The 26,031-nt window shown below is 37.7% G+C and overlaps 1 protein-coding gene across 3 annotated transcripts; it reads left to right on the forward strand.

Annotated features, from left to right (window-relative positions):
- The first annotated feature begins 283 nt into the window (after positions 1 to 283).
- LOC106882200 (uncharacterized) lies at positions 284 to 24,790 on the forward strand. 3 transcript variants are annotated; one of them, XM_089349449.1, is made up of 5 exons: positions 284 to 443; positions 11,628 to 11,679; positions 16,033 to 16,132; positions 18,195 to 18,283; positions 23,275 to 24,790. In XM_089349449.1, the coding sequence occupies exons 1-5, from the start codon at positions 369 to 371 to the stop codon at positions 23,280 to 23,282; spliced, it is 324 nt and encodes a 107-aa protein (XP_089205575.1). In that variant the 5' UTR covers positions 284 to 368; the 3' UTR covers positions 23,283 to 24,790. The 3 variants fall into 3 exon arrangements, with proteins under 3 accessions (XP_089205575.1, XP_089205574.1, XP_089205573.1); XM_089349448.1 differs by lacking the exon at positions 23,275 to 24,790 and adding an exon at positions 20,696 to 20,888; XM_089349447.1 differs by lacking the exon at positions 23,275 to 24,790 and adding an exon at positions 19,156 to 20,673.
- The last annotated feature ends 1,241 nt before the right edge of the window (positions 24,791 to 26,031 follow it).

Here is a 26,031-nt window from a genome sequence, read left to right on the forward strand (position 1 = left end):
GGCGGACTTAGAGAACAATTTTCTCCATCCAATTTAACATCCAATGTACATTTTTGAACATATTTCTCTGATTTCCACTTACCCCTCTCTAATTCACCCCCTCTTTCTTTCTCTGTCTATCTTCTGGCCTCTCAATTTTTCTTTCTTTTCTTTTTTAATATTTCAAAAGCCAAACATCTATAAAAACACACGAATACATCAACACACAAACAATCACGGGAGAGTACGTATAGCTTGCAGATATATATACATCAAACTATCTTTATTACAACAGCATTTCATCCATAGAAAGAGACAGAGTGGTAACTAAACGGGTATTTCAGTGATAAACCAACGGTTCCTCAGACAATTGCAACCTCTCCAAGATAATGGTATCCACATCAACAACGATAATGGGTCTCATGCTGTTCTTAGAAATATGTCTATGCATTTTTGGAGTCGCAGTAAGTATATCATCGTTAATATAGCACTAATATTTTTGTTATAAATATGTATTAATGGTTTCATTTTGTACAAACGGTTTTGTACAATCTGTTTACAGCTTGCCTATTTTTCATGTCTGTTCTATTGCATTGTGAACATCTTACGTAATATTTTACGAAGTACCTAAGTAGTGCTACTTTCTAAACATTCTATATTTATAAGTTTTGGGGTTTTGGCTACAAGGCTCCTATTTTTCAGGTTCTTACAGTTTGAAACCCAGATTCTAGACATCTTTCTTTCCAGGTTTTTATAGTTTCATAAATTATCAAATTTCTCTCAGAGATATATTGGCACTTCTTTTATGAGACATGCTTTCTCTGGTGGTATTTGGGAATACTATTTATTGTCATCATCTTATTGTCTGAGTAAATAATTTCTAGAGTCTGCTCAATTCGTCATTCTCTTTTATTGATTTAATTGAGTATGTTTTACGATTTCATTTTCAGCGGATAAACCTATAGATTTGGTATAGGTCCTAGTATACAATCCCCACCCCGATCATATTTGTAATGTTTGTTTATTTACTCCATCATGATGGAGATGCCAGAAACAGCAATTTTTTTTTACCCATTCTTCATTTATTTTCCATAGTTTATTGTGGTAAAGACTTTTGTCTGGTGACAGCGCTGAATTTGTCATTTATCAATTACAAAGTTGGCGAACAGGCAGAATTGTTAGCGGCGTTTCGTGCATTTGTAATGTTCTGAGTTCAAATTCTGCCGATGTTGACCTAGCCTTTCATACTTTTGGAGTCAATAAAATATGTACCAATTAAATACTGGAATCGATGTAAACGACTTCTCCCTCTCCTAAAAGCTGCTGACTCTGTACCGAGATTTGAAATTATTATTTATCTATTTCTGCGTTGTCTAGTTTTGTTGGGTAATGACCACCTTGGGTCAATTGTTCTTAATTTCCTAGCACCAAATGCATAGTATATGTTTGTGCCTGGTACTGCTTTGTTCTCTATCATTGTTAAAAATAATGTGGACCCTAACGGAGAACCAGTGGTTACTCCATCTTTTTGTTTATATATCACCATTTTGAAGAACCGTTTCGAAATTTTCATAATTGCTGTTGTAGTTCCTCAATCCTTTTCAAAAGCTTATTTCAAAAGCTTCTCACGCCCGTGCTCTTTCCAAAACTTGCGCCATAACACCCTCAAGAGTTTCAGACCCAACTTCTCTGATTTCTCTATTGATGTTCTCCTTCAGTTGCACCAGGGTCTCTGGTTTGTTGACGTAAACCCTCTTGTTCAGGTATCCATGATTGAGACATTTATGCATCCGGCCATTCATAGTAGACCTCACATATGGTTCCAAAAAGATGGAGCAACTGCTCATACTGCAAAAGAAATAATGCAGTTGCCACAGCAGTGCTTTGGGGAGAGAATAATCTCCCGCTACGGCAATGTCAACTGGCTTTCATGTTCCCCAGACTTGACTAACCCGGATATTTCCTTATATAGATACCTGAACGAGAGGGACACTATATATAATGCTTGTTAACTTGTCCAACTTTACGTACAGTAAATGTTTATCCTTTCCCTATTTACTCTGGCTAATTCACTGAGCTTCTGTTTGAATATTTTCTATAACTTATTTCTGGGGCGCGTTGAATATTGACACTTATTACATAATACTTTGCATTTAACTCTTTATAATATTAATATTAAGTATTATTCTAATATGTCTATAATATTCTTTACTAAATTTTTGTTACCATTTGTGTGTGTTCATTCCAAATATTCAGTTTTGTAATCTCTGATATTTCTGCTTTATATTAATTTTCCTTTCTTCAGTGTGGCCTTGGCCAAACATGCCAGACTGAGTCCGTGTACTGCATCTAATTGAATTTAGCTGTTCGTCATTTGTAATGCAATTCAGATAGTTGATTACCATTCGTACCCGGTGTCGAGTTTTGTATGTTGGTCGGTTAACAGTGTCAACTGCAGAAATAATTGGAATGGAGTCTGCGATGACTTTGAAATATTACTGTTTCGATTGAGATTTGTCTTCATTTCCACAGTTCCCTCTTTTGTTTGGATCCTCATAACAGTTTCCCCATTTAATTATGGTATGATTTCTGTACCTGCTTGTAATTGGTGCTACCATACTCATGATTAATGCTTTCAGAATCTACGAAAGTGGAACCATCTCAAAAGTTTTCTCGTAATCAATCCATTCTACATATAAACCCACCTCTGTTTATACTGCACATCCAATTCATTCTATTTCTTTCGTTGTAAGCAGTAAATAGGCTTCTATGTCTTTTTTGACATAGAAATTGTTTCAGTATGAATCTAATTTATGTTCTGTTTGAGGATGTGAGTTGATTTTCATTACCGTAAATTATTCGCGATTTAACGAAGATCTTTTGCCTATGATGCTCTTTGTTTTCAAGTTGATTTTTTTTTGGTACTATTTTGCATTTCTGCAATATGTATGTATGTATGTATGTATGTATGTATGTATGTATGTATGTATGTATGTATGTACATATACACACATATACATACATAAATATGTATATGCATACATATCTATATATATAAAATACATACATACATACATACATACATACATACATACATACATACGTACATACATACATTCCAGGTCCTTATATTTACTTATTTTGTAAAATTCCTTTACAGATATATTTTTATCAGTGGGAATGCTTACATCTATTAGTTTACAAGTATTTTCTTCCTTGACTTTAATTATTTTGTCTGGTCGATTGTTATTGTTGTTGTTATTATTATTATTATTATTATTATTATTATTATTATTATTATTATTATTATTATTATTATTATTATTATTATTGTTGTTGTTGTTGTTGTTGTTGTTCAGTAGTTTCATTTTTATAATGTGCTTTCACTTCACTACCGAGCGCAGCTCTGTGTGCCTTGGGTATGTGCTGTGGTTTGCTGTGATGCTCTTATGTTTACTGTATTGAAAGTGTTTTGCGTAGGATGTGTGCAGTGCCCAGTAGTGCAATTTTCTGTATGTTATATATATTTGTAAGTCCTGGTGTTTTCGTTATGCATTTGTCTGAATATTTTTTTATTATACCTAATATTATTATTATTATTAATATTATTATACCTATTATTATTATTATTATTATTATTATTATTATTATTATTATTATTATTATTATTATTATTATTATTATTATTATCATCATTATTATTATTATTATAATTATTATTATTATTATTCGAGTACATTATCTTGATATTTTATCTTGATATTTGGTGGCAACAACTCACCTCAACTCTCAAAATTCTTTCTTTGGATTCCTGCAAAATATAGGATTGTAATATTCTGTAGGTCGACAATGCGAGTTTCAATTCCAATCTATTTCAGTCTTTTAGGTAACTTTTGGGTGTTGTGCCAAGTGTACAACTTACTACTACAGCAACAATTGTAGTCTTGGTCTTCCGCAGTTTTGACAGCTCTCTGGTTAGATTCTGATATCCCTAAATTTTTTTCATTTCTTTGATATCGATCGGCTATCATAGGGAATTGCAAAATTTATGATCCTACACTGTTTATTTTGTCCTCTATAAGCAAATCTGGTCTTGTTTCAATAATATGATTAGTCTTCGTAAGGACGTCCCACAAGATCGTAATTCTCATTTTCTATCACAACCTCTGGTTCGTGTTCATACCACGTTTCTGTTGTTTTGAAGCCACACACAAGGCTAACATCCCTATGCACTCTTTTGCCAGCACAGTCACGTCTGCTTTTGTGCTCCCTTTGTGATAGTATAGTGCACTCACTCAAAACGTGATTGAAACTTTCGTCTCCTTTCCTACACATTCAACTTTTGCTGCCTGACTTAGTTTTATCGGTCTTTGCCTTTATCAAATTTGTTCTAAGGGCTTGTTTCTGAGCAGCGATAATTAGTGTTTGTGTCTTTCATTTCAGCTATAACTGAGTGTTTAACACACAATTATTTCTTGACCAGTAACCTCCATATCACTAGCCAATGTGTGTGCTTCTACTTGGTCGCTTGGTCTACAACAAATAGCTGCCAAATCGCCCTCAAATTATATCTACCATCTAAAGAAGACAGAGAGACCATATTAGAAAAGGCAATTCTAGATACATAATGCCTGTAAAAGAATGGATGCTTTTCATCATAAGCCTGCTCATTCAGAACTGACATTTGGTGAAACAACAAGGACGATTACCTTCTCCGCATTCAGCTTATCAATATTCTTTGTTAGATCTCTAACTTCTAACTAAATTTGCCTAACATCTAACACCCGAAGAAAATCATTTTACATATGGTTCAAGTATCATCTTCGAAGGCTGGCTATAAATCAACAGCTACAACTTCTAATATTGTGTTTACAGACACCGAATAGATGATATGTTTTATATATAGAAGTCGTAAGGTGGAGTCTGAGAATATTTAAAAAGAACTTGTATGCTTTCTAAAATATCCAATGAGATGCAAATATACTAATTCTTTTATGAAGGTCAGCAATCTTTAGGAGAGTGGGTTATATATCTTTAGATATACACCTAACTTTCCTACATTAAATTGGAAGAGAACTGATCGCAGAAACTCCAAACTGATCAACAACAACGAATATTTATTGTTCGGTGGAAAATAAAACAGCTTCTAATTGTCCGGTTTTAGAGTAGCCTGAAATGTAGATGTACGGTTCTTCGAGCTGGTGTCGTTATAGAGACAACTTGGTTCAACCACACTCAAATGGGAGAGCTTGCTTAGACGTCTTGCTTGGTCGCTGTCTGGCTTGGTAAGAGACAGTCTAATAGCGGGAACGCTTCGATGTTGAAACCCACGCATGCGTGGTTAAGGATTCAGCAATGGCGTCGGCCTTTTGGCGCCAATGTGACGTCACTACAATGGCTCCCCCTTGAGTGTGAAACACGAAATTAAAAAAATTTGGAGGGACGTCTGAGGCGAGATGGCCATCGAAACCACACAGAAAATGCGGCACAAATATATATATATCAAACACTCGGTTTTATCTTCACTGTATGAGTGGGACATCCCCTCACGGAAAATAGCAAGAGCCAACCGACTAGGATACCTAGTACCAGGTAACAGGTCGAAACTAGCATCCGACGCTCAACTATAGCTCCGCAACTGACCATAACCTCCCGCGTATGGACATTCCAAATTTCCTTGTGTAACTTTTTACGAACCGGATACATAGTTTTTTTTTTTTCTGAATGGAAGAAAAATGTTCAATCAATAAAAAAACTGAAATTGTCCAGTAAAAACACAATAAATTAAACGTAAATAGTTTTTTCCAATTTCTTGGGCCAATGCACCGTCCTGCCAAACCTAGTGACATAAGGTTCGCTAGGGTTCCTTTGCAACGACGAAGGTGGTGTAATCGTTGGTGTGTGTGATTGTGATGGTGCTGATGTTGGTGTATGCATTGGTAAAGGCGTTGACAATGTATGTGGTGATAGTGGTGTGTGCGGCATTTGAAACACGGGCATGTCGTCCACGGGAGTTGAAGGTTTGTCAAGGTACGCTTTTTTCAGACGGTCGACAGACACAATTTCTGTACGACCATTAGCGTCGACCTTGAAAAACTTTGGAGTGCGAGAAAGCACACGATAGGGTCCTTTGTAATGAGAAACAAGGGGTCCTTTGACAGAATCATCCCTAATAAACACATGAGACCAAGACTCAATGTCTGCTGGCACTCTAAAGGGAGGTGACTGTTGTCTGGGGCCCATAGATGGAAGATTGGAGAAATACTCTCGCAACCGAGTAACATAGGACTCTGGGTGTGGTGGTTGTGATGAGTCTGGTACCACCATCGCACCTGGCAACGTCAACGTGGTGCCGTAAAGAAGCTCCGCCGAGGAGTAACCCAGGTCAGCTTTTACCGCAGTCCGGCATCCAAGGAGGACAACCGGAAGAATTTCAACCCAAAACTGCGGGTTGGGCGAGGCGCGCAAGGCGGCCTTAAGTTGTCGATGAAACCGCTCAACCATCCCATTAGAAGCGGGATGGTAGCTGGTGATGCGTATACGATGCACCCCCAGGATTCGTGATAGGTCACGAAAAAGCGCGGCCTCAAATTGCCGGCCACGATCTGTGGTCAAACTGACCGGTACTCCGAACCTCGACACCCACCCAGAAACGAAAGCCTGGGCAACAGTCTCAGAAGTAATATCTGCTATAGGAATGGCTTCTGGCCAACGTGAGAAACGGTCAACACAAGTTAACAGGTATGAGAACCCGCGACACACTGGTAACGGTCCAACCAAATCAAGATGGACGTGACGGAAACGGGCTTCAGGAGAAGGAAATTGTCCAAGAGGGGAACGAACGTGCCTATGGACCTTCGCACTCTGGCACTTCATGCAGGAGCGTGCCCAAGTGGCAATTGATCGCCGCATATTGGGCCAGAAACACCGAGCAGTGATAAGCTTTACTGTTGCTGAGATGCCCGGATGTGACAAAGAATGAAGGGCATCAAACACAGAACGTTGATGGTTCGTAGGTACTAAAGGCCTAGGAGAACCTGTGGATATGTCACATAATATAGAGCCCTCGGATGAAGGGAGTGGAAGAGAAGCAAATTTACAGTTGCTGAATTTTGACGAAGTCAAATCTAAACTTGATAAAGAAGGTTGCTCCTGTGAAATTGCCAGTAAATCAATTTCCGCGGGAGTGGAAATAGAATGCACAGGAAGTCGAGAAAGAGCATCAGCTGGAATGTTCTCTTTCCCTGGCACATGACGAATGTCACCTGTAAATTGTGAGATAAAATCCAGGTGACGAAAAGCACGAGGAGAGAGCTTGTCCGTTTTAGAGGACAGAGCAAAAGTGAGGGTCTTGTGATCAGTATAAATCACAAACTCTCGTCCCTCGAGTTGGTGTTGAAAATGCCGAATCGACAGATAGATCGCCAATAGCTCACGATCAAAAGTACTATACCTGCGTTCGGCAGGCTGTAATTTACAAGAAAAGAAAGCCAAAGGTTTTGTTTGATTGTCTATAGTGTGCTGCAAAACAGCACCGACCGCAGAATCGGAAGCATCCACAGATAAAGAAAGCGGAGCATCAGGAGCAGGATGTGCAAGAACAGGAACGGAGGATAACTCCTGTTTCACAGACTCAAAAGCAGATAACGCCTCATCAGTAAGAGTGAGTCCAGCATCCTTCTTAGAATGGCCTTGCAGTAGCCTCGTTAAAGGAAGTAGTTTGTATGCACACCGGTCAATGAATCTCCTGTAAAAATTGACCATGCCTAAAAAATGGCGCAACTGTCGCAGAGAGGTTGGAGGTGCGATGCGTTGAATTGCATCGATTTTAGCAGGAAGAGGTTTGATCCCATTAGAATCAACCAAGTGTCCCAGGAAATTCAGGGATGACTGCCCGAAAAGACACTTGTCGGGATTAATCTTCACATTATAAGCGCGAAGACGCTGAAAAAGTTGCGACAAATGGTGGAGATGATTCTCTTCCGTATCACTAGCGATGAGTATATCATCGACATAAGCGAATACAAAATCAAGTCCACGAACGACCTCATCCATAAACCTCTGAAAAGTGCTAGTAGCATTACGCAAACCAAAACTCATAAATAGAAATTCAAAACAACCGAAAGGTGTAGTGATGGCTGTTTTAGGGATATCCTCTGGATTTACTGGTATCTGATGATAGGCCCGTACCAGATCAATCTTAGAGAAAATGGTGCATCCATGCAGGTTCGCCGAGAAATCCTGCAAATTCCTGATGGGATAGCGATCAGCTATCGTCACAGCATTTAGTCTCCGATAGTCCCCCACCGGGCGAAAATCCGAATCCCCTTTATGGGCTGGTGGAGGGGCGAATGAGGCCGAGTTGAAGCATGTGCTCAAACTCGGCCTTGGCCGTCTTAAGACGATCAGGCGCTAGGCGACGTGGTCGAGAAAAAACCGGAGGACCAGTCGTCGTGGTATAATGGAGGGTGGAATGTACAGGTTTAACCGGCTTGAAAGTAATATCCACCAACTCCGGAAAAGACACTAAAAGAGAATGAAAAGCGTCCCCAGCAGTGGCAATAAAAAATGGTGGGCTAAGAGGAGAATTGGTAGAGCTCCTTGCTGCCGTGGAAAGGGATGTCGAGTCATCGACAAGCCTTCGACGTCGGACATCTACCAATAATTGAAAATGATTTAAAAAATCCGCACCCAAAATGGGATGTGGAATGTCAGCTATGACAAAAACCCATTGAAAGTCTCTGCGAAGACCAATGTCTAAACGTAGAGAAAGCTGACCAAAAGTAGGAATCGGAGATGAATCAACAGCGTGCAAAACTATTTCAGAACGACGAGGTTTGTCGACTGTTAGACGAAGCGGCCAAATACTACAACAGGAACCAGTGTCAACCATGAAGAATTTCTTCGACACTTGGTCCTGGACGAATATTGCACGATTAAAAACAGGTTGGGTGGAGGAAAGTGACGTGCGCACTTTCTCCTTTACTCGTTTCCCGACGCCTTGAACGAACAAGGCTGAATACATTTTGTCGCCTTGTTCGAAAAGTTTGCATGGTACCAACACAGACCTTGCTTCTTCCAGGTAGCTCCCCGATCTCGAGAAAATTTTCGAGACCAGGAAACGCTACGAGATTGGGAACCACCACGAAATCTCGAGAAACAGAGGTTATTTACGGTGCGAGTGAGCTCCTGAATGCTACGTAGCAAATCCTCATTGGTCACTGAAGAGGACTGCCTTGGCAACGCACACATATTGGTAATGATTCCGTCAAAGGTAAAATAGGAAGAAGCAATAACGAAAAACGTATAAACTATGCAAAAGGCCAAAAAAAAAATTTCACCGCAAATGGAAAAGGAAACACACTATTTTTTTTCTCTGTACCTTTCTGTTTTCCTCTGTAATGTATGTGCACAATAAGAACCAAAATGGAAAAGGAAAGAAGAAAAAGAAATATTCGCTAAAAAAAAACAATGTCGTTGCCTTCTGTATTTTATTTTTTTGTATGTTTTCCTTTTTTTTGTGTAGTGTGTTTAGTCGTGAGCTTGTACTGTCTGCGGGAAAAAAAAATTTTTTTCTTTTTTTTTTTTGAAAACCCACCTTGACGTGCCTGAAAGGAAATGGAAAATAATAGTCAGAAAGAAAGAAAAAAAACGCCTGTGTCAGTTTGGCACAATGTGAGTTCGTATAGTCGGAGATGCTATAGAGTCAATATCTCACTGTGAAATTGTTCAAAAAGTCGTTATGATGATGATGATGACGGCGGCCGGAAACTCGTGCTGCTCATACCAATGATGATGCTGATCAGTCCAGATTGTCGTGGCTGCAGTCGTTCCTTAGTCGGGGTCACCACTTTAGGAGAGTGGGTTATATATCTTTAGATATACACCTAACTTTCCTACATTAAATTGGAAGAGAACTGATCGCAGAAACTCCAAACTGATCAACAACAACAAATATTTATTGTTCGGTGGAAAATAAAACAGCTTCTAATTGTCCGGTTTTAGAGTAGCCTGAAATGTAGATGTACGGTTCTTCGAGCCGGTGTCGTTATAGAGACAACTTGGTTCAACCACACTCAAATGGGAGAGCTTGCTTAGACGTCTTGCTTGGTCGCTGTCTGGCTTGGTAAGAGACAGTCTAATAGCGGGAACGCTTCGATGTTGAAACCCACGCATGTGTGGTTAAGGATTCAGCAATGGCGTCGGCCTTTTGGCGCCAATGTGACGTCACTACAAATCCTTAAAACGGATACAAGAGAAATTTCCACCATATAAGAAGCTAATCAATCATGAATAACTTTCAAAAAGATTTGAAGGCTTTCTTTTCGATCGTTGGCTGCACTGAGGTCGGTAAAAACAACAGACTATCTGCTACCAAATTGAACTTACGAACGAGATCGAAGTCTAAATACCATATTCACTTGTTTATTTTGCTTTTTTTTGTGCCTGGTCTCTGTTACTTTCTCTGTAACAAAAATAAAGCGATAACATAAAACACTTCATATCCTTATGCGAATTAACACATAAAACCGCATGCAGTTTTAAAAGTCAATGTTATTTTAAAAAAATCTTCGAGGGCTGCTTTCAGTTGTAGTTGCTTAGGTATTCACAATTAGGCCCCGCATGATAAGAACAGAGTGTCTTTTATGCCATGCTGTGAACAAGAAATTGCATATGTGGGGTATCGACTGTGTCAATTGATCATTAAATGAAATACTTTTCACAGAAATTTGTAAATTACATTTACATGTGTATCACTTAGTCGTTAACTTTCACTCTTAGTTTAAGGTGTGCTTTAATTCTATTGCCCTAAGATAATGTAATTACACAGGAAGATCAACAGCAATATATTTTAGGTTTTTCAAAGAAGACTGGCAGTTGCCCTTGTATGCGAATCTCCTCTCTTCACTTCTCCGATGTTGTCAAAACGAAACACTTATGCAGCTTAGCACCAGCCACGTCATAAGCCTTGCTGTAAGAATGTAAAAACCCCGGAAGAGATACAGTAAGGTATCTTGACCGACCTGCTATCACTTTCACCAATCCACCTGCCTTGGACTGATACTGTTTTCATAAACCCCGGAAGGCTAAGTTCAACTCGGCAGGATTTGAACTCGGAAAGCGAGACGCTCTATCCAACGACCTTGGCACTCTGCCAATTCTTTATCTTAATAAGTTAAAGTAGATAATACTTTGAAGAATAAAACTGAAATGTATTGCAGTTGATCTTTTCTATGTAATTAACGACATTATTTTAGTGCGATAGAATTAAAGCATACATCAAATCGGGAGTAAAAGATGAAGACTTGAAATTTTCAAAAAAGAAATATTTCATTTCATGATCGATTGACATGGTTGATACCCCGCATGTTCTTTTATTCTTTTATTTTTTTGTCAGCCATGCGGCTGCGGCAATTTTCTTGTTCACAGCGTGGCATAAAAGACACACCTGCTCTTTCTCTGTGACACCTAACTTAATCCATCACCTAATTTATCACCACCATCTTGTCATTATAGTATCAATAAAACTCATGTTGGTGACTACACCATATATCCCGTCTACCGTTAAACATCAGCAAAGTTGAAATTCTTTAAATTAATTTCTTAAAGTCAAAAGTCAGAGCTGTTTCCTTGTCTTTCTTTCCCAGGTTGCAGAAGAAAAATCAATCGATCAAATAATTGCAGACGCTTCCGAATCAAGTAAGTAGTCTTACGCTTCAATTCTTTTATCGAAATTTCATCACATATCTGTATTCTCGTTAGTCTCTCCCACGTATCTACTTAAAATCATTCAAAACGTTTCAAAAGAATGCAATGGGAAGTTTAAGATTCGAATGTCAAACTCTCGTTTCACTAACTATGAATAAATCTGGGCACATTGGCAGGCTTGTAACAGAAGTCTTTGGTCTTTATCGACCAATCAAATGAATCCTTTTGACCTTGTTTTGGTTCTATTATTCATGACTTTTGTAGAAATAGATAAAGACAGATCAGTTAGTTGGTACCTAGCTTCGAAGAGAAGAATATATGAACTGAAATATTTTGTTGCCCTGTTAAAACTGCAGCGGCGGCCAGTACCACCTGTCAACTATAGCAAAGACCAATATACAGTAAACCGTGAAAGAGAAGCAAAAAAACGAGAAGTGAAATAACCGTGAAAGAGAAGAAAAAAAACGAGAAGTGAAATAACCGTGAAAGAGAAGCAAAAAAACGAGAAGTGAAATAACCGTGAAAGAGAAGCAAAAAAACGAGAAGTGAAATAACCGTGAAAGAGAAGTATGCGACGACAACCAGATATACCATGTAAGCACACACACACACCTTTATCCTTTGCATCACTTACACACACGCTGCTAACAATTCAATCAAACACACACATACACTTACATTACCATGATACTCCTCTGATCGTGAGATTTTCCCGTTCGAACCCTTTCGAGGATCTTTACTGTATCAATTAATTTTTATGGCGCTCAAAATAGAACAAAATAAAATATCTCTTTCTATTTCAGAGGAAAATCTTTCAATGTTCTTTTCATGACACACATCACTTATCTTCTTTTCATGACTACAGCACATAACCTAAATTACGGTTACAACAAACAAAGACATAATTTAATGAATAAACAATATAAAAATAGAATCTTTTATTTCAGGCCTGGTGCTATGTAAATTTTACGAGCAGGAGGAAACAAAAGATTTATTCCTTCATCCACAATCCCTAAATGTGTTCACTCGTCGTTGCTTGACTTGTTAAAAAGAGCGACCAAATTCCGCTCAAATCCTACCCATCCACCTTAAATATCTTCTATATACATTTTATCTGAGATGGGAGATTATGATAGTAAGGTCTTCAATTGTAGGTCTGCATAATCAGAGCCGACAATGAGCTACGCAATACAATGACCAGAGATTGAGATTCTATGTGGTTGTGTATGAACTCGACTGATACATAATGTAATATTATGTATACTAAAGATGAGATAGAGTTGGAATGATTTCATAGCGGAACTATCCAAGAAGGGATATCCTACTCAATAGCTGGTCAGGTACTTTTACTGCCTAAATTTTGAGCAAGGAGGGTAGCATCAACAAAAATTATGTCGACGTCAAACATCCCTACATGGGGAGTTACCATTTTCTACGTATAACATAGCAAAAACTGAATCTCATTCAAGAGCAAAAGATACTTCAGTTTTGAACAGATTACTCTTCATAAGACATATGTGTTACCAATACTGTAGTTCTGTTTATACAAAATCATACACTTCTATAACCTGGACGGCTTTTACCATTACCAAGGGTTATGCAAGATCCTCCTCCAAAATTCGAACGATGCTCGATTTCACAGACCACAATCTCTCTCGCCTCTCAAACCTATAAAATAAAGGCATTATATATGTAATTACTTTTGCATGAGCTCTCGACAAACATCAAAAATAAACATCATATCCATTTCGGTTTCTACAATTCCGTTGTTTGAGTCGTGCAGAAAATTCATTTCTCTGTCTAAAATGAATCAATTGTAGATACATACATTAGCTTTAAAAGTTAGAAAATCCACTATTTTTGGTTCCTTACCGAAAGGATATTTACTAACTTTGCAGAATCTCGCTTCCTTCCACTATCCAGCTCCATAGGTTCTGAAAGATGTACTCCCACAGAGAACATTTCCACATTTGCTTTCCTACATGCAATACCATACAGCCCACACTTGGCAAATCCTTACTAAAACTATCCTTTTCCACTCCACCAGGTTAACTACTGTGTACACTCACACGCATACCCACACGTCCAGTTGGAAAGCACCTCTAGTCATTTCAAATCAAGAAGGCCACGGACCGAGACAATGTCTTATCTATTACCGCCGGCAATACATTACAGAAGTAGCCCCATGACCTCATCAATCTCTTCAAATTCGCTACAACTCCCTTTGTTTCAATTAGCAAGATCCATAGATTTCAAGTTCCGTTAAGGCTTTATGAAGAAAACGTTAAGCAGTTACCCTTCTCTATTTTGCTTATACATCGGAACTTTCATGGAGACGGATTTTGAGGACTATAGCAGCATCCATAGATCATGATGGATCATCTAAATCGTTTGAAGATACTTTCCATCACTAATAACTATCAGGTCATCCCATAAGTTCTGTCCGAATTTTGAATAAAAAAAATAAGTGATCAAATGTTATATTCAATTGAAATTTAATCTATTTACAATCCATTTACAAGCATATTAATCCCATCAATGTAAAACTCTTTTGGCTTCAAAGCAAAGAACTCTGAAATGTCAGTTTCGACCTCCTCCTGGCTTACGAAAGTTATGCTCCCCAAATTATTCTGTAAACTACGAAAGAAATGGTGGTCGGGAGAATAAAGTGGATGAGGAATTTTTTCCCAACCAAGCTCTTCGGTCTTCTGTGATGTGATCTTTGCAGTGTGGAATCGCGCATTGTCCTGATGAAACATCACGCCTTTCCGATTCACTAAAGCGGGTCATTTTTTATTCAAAGCTTGGTTCAGATGCTCTAATTTCTGACAGTAGACTTGAGCATTGATTGTTGCATTAGGTGGTAATAATTCAAAGTGAATTACTCCTTTGCAATCCCACCAGATAGAGAGAACCTTTTTCCCATGAAGTTCCCTTTTCGGTTGTGGTTGAGCTTTTTCCCTTTTACCAAGCCAATGTTTACGACGTTTAACATTTCGATAGAAGATTCATTTTTCGTCACCAGTCACAAGTCTATCCAAAAAGGGTGAAATGAGTTTACGAGAATGGAGAGAAGAGCAGATGTCAACTCGGGATTTGCGGTTGCTTTCGGACAATTCATGAGGCACCCATTTCCAAGTTTAGGAACCTTTCCAAGTTGTTGAAGATGACGATGAACAGTTGTATGGTTTGATCTAAGCTTTATTGCCAATTTTCAACTGATAATGCAGGATTTTCTTCAAGCAATGCCTCAAGGAGCTTTTCATCAAACCCAACTAGACGTCCTGTTCAGTCTTCATCTTCAAGGCTGAAATCTCCACTTCTGAATTTTGCAAACCATCTTCTGCAAGTTCTTTCATGCAAGCATTCTTTCCCATAAACTGAGTATATGTTTCGAGTTGCTTCGGCTGCAGAGTTTCCTTTTTTGTACTCATAAAACATTATGTGCCTTAAATGCTTTTTGGTTACTTCCATGTTAGAAAGGGTTTTAATCAAAGAAATTTTAATTCTATTATACTGTAAAATAATATTTAATTAGTTTAAATGTACACAAATGCATAAAAATAATTTTTAATTCCATTAGACATTCTAAAAAACTATTAAATTTCATTCAATTATAAAAAAAGTAAAATCGGACAGAACTTATGGGATGACCCAATAGAATTATCAGGCTGGGTGTTAAATCCATTTCATGAGATATTAATACGTCGAATACTCCTAAGGAGGCTGAGATTCAACGTTTGTAGTGAAACATGGTGCGGAAATAAAATTCTCTGCATAAACTAGGAAAGTACCTTTAGTTATAATGAAGCGATTGAAATGAAAAGGCTGGTTGTTGAGATATCTAAAATGTTGGTTCTATTTCATAATACATACTTCTAGAAGAAGGGCTTCTCGGCAGGGACTGAAAAAAAAAAAGACTAAAGCAAGTGATCACCTTCCCGCGTTGGATGAATTGGTGGGAAATGCATTGCTTACCTTTTCGCCACACATCCTTATTTGATTCAAGAACAGAATCTGTATGACATTCTGAAGACGCTTGTTTTAATAAAAAATATCTTTTTATGAAATAGCATAATTTCTTCAATAAATAAAATAGAATAAAAAATTGTGTACGCATATATTTTCCTAGTAACAAAGTAAATAGTTCTTTCTAAATCTTTCGGCAATATTCGTACGGAGAAAAAAGTTGACTACTACTGATCGAGATTACTACATTCATAATTTCCCGTGTTGTTTAAAATGTTTCATAAAACGATCTTTCATATTTGGTGAATCTTCTTGGCGCTGTGAATCTTCTAACTTTTAAAACTAATACTGAATCTACAATTGATTTCATTTTAGGCAGAGAGATGAATTTTTTGTACGACTCAAGCAACGGAATTGTGAAAACCGAAATGGATATGATGTTTCCTATTGATGTTTGGCGAGAACTCATGCAAAAGTAATTATATATATAACATCTATATTTTATTAAAATTTTATTTGTTAACATACCTTATTAGTATAGTGTAAGTGGCTAACGCAAGAGGAAATATATTAATCTTAGTTTCGTCTTTTCTGGTTACGATATCAAATGTAACCTCTTTGATTGTAATAGGCTTATCTCAGGCGACTATATCAGTACCACACTCAAAATCTAACATGGTACAAATATATGCAATTCCCATTATCAATAAAATGTGTATAAGGTTACATTTCATGGCAGACGCCATAATTAATTTGTACTGATTGTGTTGCTATTTTGTAGATCCGGTGACGTAAGGCGCATCCCCTAACCCGTGGACATTACGTGGGTTTTGGCCTCTCTTGTTGTTGCTAAATTAGCCGCCTACTTTATTTAAAATATACCAATATAAAGTGGTCGCCCTGTACAGTTAGCATACCCTACGCTACACCACCACCAGTGGACAGTTATATGTCTTATTATTACTTTATTATTTTACTTTTGGTATTTTGTGCCCAGAGTAATGACCTCTGTGGCATTGCCGACGCAACGCCACTGCGTAGTTCTTAATACTCGAATTTAAATTAGATGTAAACAGTACGTATAAGATCTTCTATGAATGTTAGCAGTAATAAATTAACTTCTAATACAACCGAATATTTATTGTTCATTTATTTGACGACAAATAATGGTTAGGAAGCCTTTGACTATAGATCTGCTCGATTATTGCGACCAAACATCAACAAGGGTTAACAGAAATATTACATAGAACTAATGATTGCTTCGTTTGTTTGAAGTTCTGGGTTACGTTATTCTGGCAACAGGATCCATCTACATGGTCCAATATCTTATCTTATTAAAGTGTTTCTCTGAGTGGGCTCCCCGATAAAATTCCAGTGTTCCACGTGATAAAGTGTCTATTAATGAAATTTATTGAATAATTATTTGGTAAAAAAACGTTATTCCCCCTTTTTAAAATAAATTATTTTCTGTGTTTCTTTTTTTGCACGAAAAATCCCTCCCCTAAAACGAATTTTGTTCCATTTAATGACATTAAAATTAAGATGGCAGGGGACTGCCAGTAAAATTGGCTCTGCAGTTTGTTTTTTTTAAATAGTAACAGGTTACCGCGACTAAAATTTGGAAATAACTGTACTAGTGAATTTATCGTTCGTCAGCTTAATTGTACAGAATCCAGGAACAAAAACCGATATTATGGTCTCTTGTGATTTGGATAAAATGAATGTTTATCCATTGTTGAAAGCATTAATTCATTAAGTCAAAGGATTAAAGATTTTAAAAATATTTCCTTGAATATCTTTCTTTAAATTCATTCATGTTCTTTCTTGACTCTTTCATTACATTAGTTTCTTTTACCCCAAAAGTTTTGTCGTTTCTTTTAATCGGGTGCAAGAACGGCTCTGTGGCTAAAAACTTCTCTTCGCTATTATGTGTCCTCAAGTTCGATCTCAATGTACACACATCACTTTGGGAGTGTATCTTCTACATGGGGTCGACACAAGTTTTGTGAGTGACATGAGATTGATGGAAATTGAATGTATCTATTCTAGCAAGATGTACCTAATTAGTCACCCGGTTTAACATCATTATTTAGTCTTTGGCTGCCTTTAGTGGGTTCCACTCTACTGCAAGCATTTAGACTGGGTCTTTGGTTTGAGGATATCTTGATGCACTGCTTTCTATTGCAGCAATCTACTAGCCGCCGTAGTTTATTCCTCCTTTACTTCACAATTTTCAGACATCCTGTAAAAGTCAAGGGTGCTGCCATTTCTCCCTTGACTAATCCATTATAAATTACCCCCATATCCCTCCCTCTCTCTCTCCCTAAGAAATGTTGCATGCATGTTCTTTTTAAGGTTGTTAGCGAAACGGAATTTTGCAAATTCGGTTCGCCTGCAGGTTATATCTCATTTTATGTCGCTAATGTCTCATAAAAATACGTCAATAACTACTGTTTTGTACACATATCTAAAGCTTTAATTTAATCTGTGATGTCTAAATTCAATTGACTGAAATTCGCAATTTATTGATTTACCAGAAATAATACCCGAAGTAAACGGAAGGCCGTCCGTCCTTTAATGTTTCGCTGGAAAACCAAGGAAATTCCTTACACCTATGGAGATTACTGTAAGTCTATCCACTGATATACTGTTTTGTTGTAATTTTTAATAATCACAGCTTAATGGTCGACGAGTCGTAATAACCATCAACAATGGGGGTGAAATTACGAATCGCCAATCTCTATTTTTTAACTTGTCGCGGAAATCATTATTCTGTTGGTAACCAACAAAAATATCTTATGAAAGTCACTGAAACCGTTACGTATTAAGGTATATACATGCTTACATATGTCACTGTATTTATCAGATTGTCGGATATTGTTATACACCGCTGGTCACAATTCACTTCATCGTTTTGTCGTAGCTTTCGAATGATGCCATCCCGCTGGCATGGCAAGTAAGTCAATATTCCTCCTGAACGGAATGCCAGTCCGTGGTGTTGTTGCTCGATTTCAGCCGAGTGGGATGGAGCAATGTGAAATGAAGTGTTTTACTCAAGAGTACGATGCACCGCCGGTCCGGGGATCGAAACCGCGATCGTGAGTGCAACACTCTGACCACTTCACACATGTTATATACATAGGTATAATGTATGTAATTGCTATCAACAGTTTTCAAAATGTAATTAAAGGTAAAGGTCTTTCGTCCTTGAGAGTGAATTCGGAGTTTCTGCCTGTTTAGCCTACATCGGACTGTCCAATGAAAGCTAACAGACCAAAACTTGGAAGTCACTGTCAACACCATTCTTGTTAAAGAATAATAAATATGAGTGTATCTATGTATATATTGTATATCATGTGCAATATCATCCATATAATTGATTACATGGCTGCAACTTTCTAATGAAGCCTTGGAATTGTAGTCTTTGATTGTTACTTAATTAGAATATTATTGAATTAGTGCATAATATTCACTTCTTTTTTCTTCATCCTTTGTCAGTTACTACAAAAGAGAAAGTTGAAGTTCAGAATGCAATGGACGACTGGAATGCATTAACGTGTATTCGTTTCCGGAAAGCTAACAGTCAAGATAAAAACAAGATTACCTTCAGATAAAATAAGTACCAGTGAGCCATGTGGGTCGATATAATCGACTACTCCTGCCCTGCTAGTATTTCAGGCCTTGTACTTATATTAAAAAGAATTATTTAACGCGACGAGCAGGCAGAATCGTTCGTATGCCAGACAAAACGCTTTAGCAGCATATCTTCCGGCTTTTACGTTCTAAGTTTAAATTCTGCCGAAGTCCGCTTTGCATTTTATCCTGTCGGGGTCGATAAAATAAGCACTAGCTGAGCACTGGGTTCAATATTATCGACTAGCATCCTCCCACAAAATTTCAGGCCTCGTGCCTATGGTAGAAAGAGAAAAAGTATTGGTTGGTAGAGACGACTGAACGTCGGATCAAACACTTTGCGGTATTCATTCAGGCTCTTTAGATATTAAATTGAAATCCTGTCGATTTCAGCATTGACTTTTATAATTCCGGATTGATATAATAAAGTACTTGTCGGACCCTCAACTTTTACTTTCTCTTGCATTTGAAGCTATGTGTTTGTTAGAACTTATCCCAAATCGATAAATTAAAGAATCCTGTACTGAAGTCAATTTAATCGATTAACGTCTCCCGCACGTTTCTGACATTGTGCCTATGTCAGAAAAAGTTATGAAGAGCAGTGGATTGGTAGAATCGTTAGCGGTGCACAAAATACTCAGCGGCGAGGTCAACTTTGCCTTTCAAGGTAGTTAAAATAAAGTACCAATAACAGCAGCAATAATATCAGTATCAGTACCAGCAACAATAATAATTGCATCAATAACATTAGCGAATGCAATACTACAACCGCAAGCTGTTGGGAAAAGATCTTTCTCGATAACACAAAGAAGATAAGGGAAGCTAGAAAGATCATGAAAATAGATAGTAGAAGAGCTGACATCTTTTGAAGACAAAAAAACTAAACGATCTCTTCTGGAGAAGCAGACCAGAATAATCAAGTAATGCAGTGCACTAGAGTAGCTAGAGTGTGTGCCGCTCGGATTGGCCCTTCAGTTTGCAGCCCCAGGGCCTCCACTAAAAGTACTATTGCCTACAGCAGACCCAAAAGTGGTGCTTCCCCCTTAAAAGTGTCGCTTTGCCTTTGGTCCAGGCCTTTATTAACTTTTTCAAGAAAAGGAAGGTGAAAGCAATCACGCAGTATTGTCCCCAGTAAATTTATTGAAAGATGGCTGAAAGTGATGAGAACGGCTAGATGAATGGTTCTGCTCTAGTTATGCACCTATAAGAGGCAGAATTTTGGAAGAGGACATTCACCTTCTATAGATTTATCATTTCGGGATTTATCTAAGGTTATCTAACAGATTTTACTATTGACAGTGTTATTTCGAGCACCAACTAACTTTTTATTATCATTATATTGTTGAGTTTTGTCAGTTTTTCCATATTCATAAGAGCCCTGCCTTTTTGCATTTTCTCTTTGCAGTGTCCACTCGTTTGTCACTCAGTTTTGACAAAATACAGAAATTATTACGTTGAGATATTTGATTGTGAGAATTGTAAATCGTTGTACTAAACGTCTCGCAATGTTTAGATGTATCTTTTTGTGTTCAACTTGAGAAAATAAAGCACCAGTAAAATAACAGGTCGATAAAATCGACGATATTCCTTACCCTAAACTTGTTGCCTTGTGTCTTTGTATAGAAACGTCATTAAACGGTTGCTGACAGAAATGAATGGGCATTGCGGAATTTATTCCTGCTCCAAATTCACATCTTACCGATATCACTTTAAGTGGGAGTAGAGTGATAAAAATGGAGGGAACTTCGAATTAAATGCATCGTAATATCTAAGAATATTTAGTTAGCTACGTCTCTCTCTACGTTCTGAGTTCAAATACCGGTGGAATTATGAACTGATTTTAATTTAATCTGTTACATCTAACCTCTGATGTTCTGGTCCGTTACTGTAGACATTTTTTAAAGGTTAAGTGGTCAGTAATATCGAGACCCGGTTCAAATCATTTCATCCTCCTGTTATAGAAACAGAGCATTTCTATCGGCAAATTGAAGCCAGTGCTCTCTTGTCTCAGAAGATGTTTATAGGACCTATTAAATTTAAAACAATATAAAAGTGAGTTGAAGTGTTCACATTTTTTCCATAGATATTAGTAATAGACTCGGTGGCAATGATTCTTTTTCTACTCTGCTCGCAATTCAATATGTAAAATATAAAAATTGTTCCTTTATTTTTTACGAGAAAATATTTCTTGTAATATTATTTTTATCTCTTCGTTATTTGATTTTAATTCCAATTTCCGGAATTACGAGTGATTCATTAGGTTGTCGGCTTCGGCCAAGGTACGTGAAAATTTGAACTATTGTATTGTACCGTTAATATTGTTACTGTATTGTTGAATTTTTGTCATTTTTGAAAGACAGCTTGTTCAGCAAGCTTGTGTTTTTGTTTGTTTCTCCCACTGCGCGGGATGGAGGCGGAATTGCCTAGTGCAGGCGAAGAAAAAAAGAAATGAAAACTATGCATCAGTAACAGGAAAGAAGAATGCTAGAGAAAACTCAGTTCGAATTGAGAAAGGTAGTTATACCACTCGAAAAGTTGCAGAAATGCAAGGAGTATGCCGAAAGGAGGTGGGTTAAGTGAAGTTGACCCCTCCAGAAGAGTTAGCAGAAGCAAAGAAAATGACGATTACCTACAGAACCCTCAACCTGACTGAAATGAAAATAGAAGTGGCTTCGGAGGAGGCCATCGAGAAGTGTCTAAAGAACATAAAAGAAGAAATAACATACTACGCACAAGGAAAAAATTCGGTACAGTGGAGGTGAGATTTGCCTCCATAGAAGAACCAGTAAAGAACTCCATTGTACCAATAAGAAACGAGGAATGGCTGCTCCTGCCAACCTATCTAGGAAAAAGTGTATCTAGGGTAAGGTTGGCAGGATTCCACCCGAAATGAAGGAGGGGTGGATGGCGGCGGCTGTCCTCTCTAGTAATAAAGACGAACTCATAATAGTACAAGCAACCAGAACACAACTGCTAAATTGATGGGGTTATGGGCTCGAGTTGATGGTCCTGGCATGGCATCACAAACTGACCTAAGTGAAGTGCCCGAAATAATTGAATTACCGGACTAAATGAAACTGACGGTAACAGTGGAGGGGAGACCCTCTTCCACTTGCTATGGATGTGGCTAGAAAGGGCACATCAAAAAGAAGTTCCCCAAAGTACAATAGAATCAGAAAAGGGGGCAGAAGTCCTGACTGAACACGAGGGTGCAGCAGAGGCAGTGGAAGAGAGACGAAATACAGGCAAATTGGATCAAACGGATGCCGAGGGAGACCACACTCAGGTCGCCAGGAAAAGAGGTAAGAGTGACTCGTCCCCTAAAGGTTCGAAGAAGAAGAGGAATAATGCACACCAAATAGAAGCAGCGACGGAAAGCAGCACACCACAGCCAGCATCCACCGGAAAAAGCAGCTTGGAAACTCCCAGCGAGCAGACAACTGCAGAAGCTCAGACCCCGAAATAGCAGACAGGTAATTTGCTGTTTTATAAAACTAGTGAAGCCATCGAAAAGACCATTGATAGATTTAAGAATGTGATTAAGGTGAAGTTGATTGGAACTGAGAGAAAATACTTCATAGGTGACATACCAATATACGAATTTTTAAGAAAGTACTACGGAAATGATATACGGATAACGGAAGAGAAGGTTAAGTACAAAACCCTACCCCCGGTGATAAAATATGTAGACTTAGACCCGTATATGATTGGCTGGATTCAATAATGTAAACGTTAAATGAACTGAAATGAAAAGGAAAAACCGATTGCTTGAGGTGTGGGGGAGGGGAGGGGGGCTCAAGCAAGGATGTCCGTCCTCATTTGTACATATTCTCATTTTCATTCATCGTTTTATACCCCCACATGTACTTGTCTGTCTTTGTATTGTCCCTTCTCTGTTTTAGGCCTCGTGCCCAATAAAGAACAAGATTTTAATTACAATTATTAAATTTATTTTTATAGACTTTTACGTTTTACTTGTTTCAGTTATTTGACTGCAGCCATGCCGGGGCACCACCTTAAAGGGTTTTAGTCGAACAAATCGACCCCAGGACTTGTTTTTTTAAAGCTTAGCACTAATTCTATCGGACACTTTTGTCGAAGCGCTAAGATACGGGACGTAAACACACAACACCCTTGTCAAGCAGCAGTGGGACGCACACACGACGGGCTTCTTTCAGTTTCCATCTATCAAATCCACTCACAAGGCTTTGGTCGGCCCGAGGTTATAGTGGCAGACACATATTCAAGGTGACACGCAATAAGACTGAATTCGGAACCAAGTGGCTGGAAAGCAAGCTTCTTACTATACAGCCACGCCTACGCACTCACAATTTTGAGGGAATTTGTATGTGAGACTGTACACTGACGCAATCATTTGTATCGATTCATTCCCAGTGCTAACTAAAACATCCTTACCTTGCTCATGTCTGCATCTACTCAGCTGCTAGCTAAATGGAATGGGAAGGGTTCAGTGCACAACACATTTGACTTCAATATTGTGAAATGAAATTACTACTGCTTAACAATCATCTTAAACTCAACCTTTGAGTCGACTCGATCAAAGGACCACAAATCCAGAATCTAACTATTTAGATTGTTTTCTGATGTGGCAAGCTGAGACATTACTCATTATAAAGAAACTTCTTTTGTTTATTCTATGAAGCATTTTTGTTGAAGAGGATCAGACAAAGAAATAGCAGATAGTATGGTTAGGAAACGTGGTATAAACAACCCTAAGATGCAATTATTGCTGGTTTGGTCGTACTACTACTAATAAATTATCCTACTGATTAAACTTGTCGAGAAATAAATAGTAAGAAGTATTTTAAACATTCTTTTATATAATATTTTATACTTCGCTCCCAGTGCAGAAATTTTTCTAAAACAAATGCTAGAAAGTCCAATTCATTTGAAATTTTACGCATGTATTAAATATATTGGTCAGGTGCAAAGAAATTTTGATACGACTATAGTCTTCCAATCATGACCATCCCACTTTTTCCAGGAATCCGAGCGTTTTTCATATTACTATCGCAAAAGCGCTCACCTTAACCACTCATCCTTGAGCAGCGGTTCCCAAATGAGGACTACAGATTTTGGGATCCACAAATGCACTACTGGGAGTCCGTGAAGTGTGTTTAAATTGTTAAAAGCCTTCAATGCAAAATGTATATTTGCTAAGTTACATATAATTATTTAGTTACATATACTGAAAAATGTTACTAAGAAAACGAGTTTGTCGTTAGTTAATAGAATCGGCTTGTTAAGTGGACAGCATTTCAAATGACTGGGTCCTTAGGAAAATTCATTTAAATAAAAGGGTCCTTATCCGTGTAAAGATTAGCAGCGCGCTACCATAAGCCCTAAAACCAAACCTTAACTTCTAATCGCTCCTCAAAGCCTCACTAATAAAACGTCTCGTAAATGTATAAAGCATTACAAAAATACTGCAAACGCTTTATCACGTATGAATTGAACCGCCAAGTATTTATTTTGAAAAATAGCTCTTTTGGACAGTAAAACCTGGAATTCCCAAATATTTTATACTTCCTTCACTGTAGAGTACTTCAAACACTTTTCAGTATGTGAAATTTTATATACATCTTTCTCAATATGAAATATTTTGTACTTTCTTTACAGTATGGAATGTTTCATATATATATACACCTTACCTTATTAGAATATCTTTTTAACGGATCATGAATTTTTACACCGAAAATGTATTTCTTTAAAAGGTGTAGTTCTCTCCTTGGAATGCAACGCATACTTGGAAAGATATGCCGAGTGGTAAGTTTTGTGCTAGTTTTAATCATTCTGTGATGCTCCGACTTCAATATATTACCTAATTCAAGCAACGCATGTTACCTTAAATTAAATGTTTTAGTATGTGATATTCTAGTTTGTTATAATATTTGCAAAACTTTTTTACATTTCAAAACAGTTTTTAAAACAATAGATTTTGAATAAAAGAGAGTTGACTTGTCATATAACATCAGTTTTGGCTGCTTTGTGCAGTAGCCAAATCGGCCGCTCCTCCCGTCTTTCTACATGACATATCTTCCATTAAAGCGAACGCACGTAAATAAATTGGCCACCGCACAAGGTGGCCAAAGTGGCTGCTTCGTGCGGTAAGCATACTCTGCATATCACTCGCTACACCACAGATTAACTTCATACTTTCTTAGAATTACATAGAATGTGTCTTGTCTAATTCAAAGATGAATAGTAAAAGTTCTCTGATAATATTCCTTGAAGTTCCGAAGTCGACTTTGCCTTTCATCCTTTCGGGGTCGATAAATTAAGTACCAGTTGCGTACTGGAGTCGATCCAATATCGGCTGCCCACCCCCCACCCGTCTCCAAAAATTTCGGGCCTTGTGCCTAGAGTAGAAAAGAATATTCCTTGAAGTTAGCTATCACACCTTGATTCATTGGCTGGAGCAAAAAGGTTGTTTCTTTATCGGTAGTATATATTACATGAAAAATTATACAGGTGATTCTCGGAACAGTAATTAAAACAAAAAATTCAAAAACTGCACCACATATAGTAGTATAAAAGTCTATTTTTTCTAAAACCATTTTAATCTGAAAAATTACTGTACTTATTCTATCGGATTCTTTTGCCGAACCGCTAAGTTACGGAGACGTAAACACTCCTACATCGGTTGTCAAGCAATGGTAGTGGTGGTGGTGGGGACAAACACAGACATAAACACACACACATAAATATATACATATATAT

Source organism: Octopus bimaculoides, chromosome 3 (assembly GCF_046866305.1).
Source record: "Octopus bimaculoides isolate indiv1 chromosome 3, ASM4686630v1, whole genome shotgun sequence".
Taxonomy (NCBI): domain Eukaryota; kingdom Metazoa; phylum Mollusca; class Cephalopoda; order Octopoda; family Octopodidae; genus Octopus; species Octopus bimaculoides.

Bases quoted from the DNA above. Each gene is read 5' to 3' on its own strand.
- LOC106882200 (XM_089349447.1), top strand. From the start codon at position 369: ATGGTATCCACATCAACAACGATAATGGGTCTCATGCTGTTCTTAGAA. The intron at 11,680-16,032 runs GTAAGTAGTCTT...ATTTCATTTTAG, and splicing joins TGCAGACGCTTCCGAATCAA to GCAGAGAGATGAATTTTTTG. The intron at 18,284-19,155 runs GTAAGTCTATCC...ATCCTTTGTCAG, and splicing joins TTACACCTATGGAGATTACT to TTACTACAAAAGAGAAAGTT.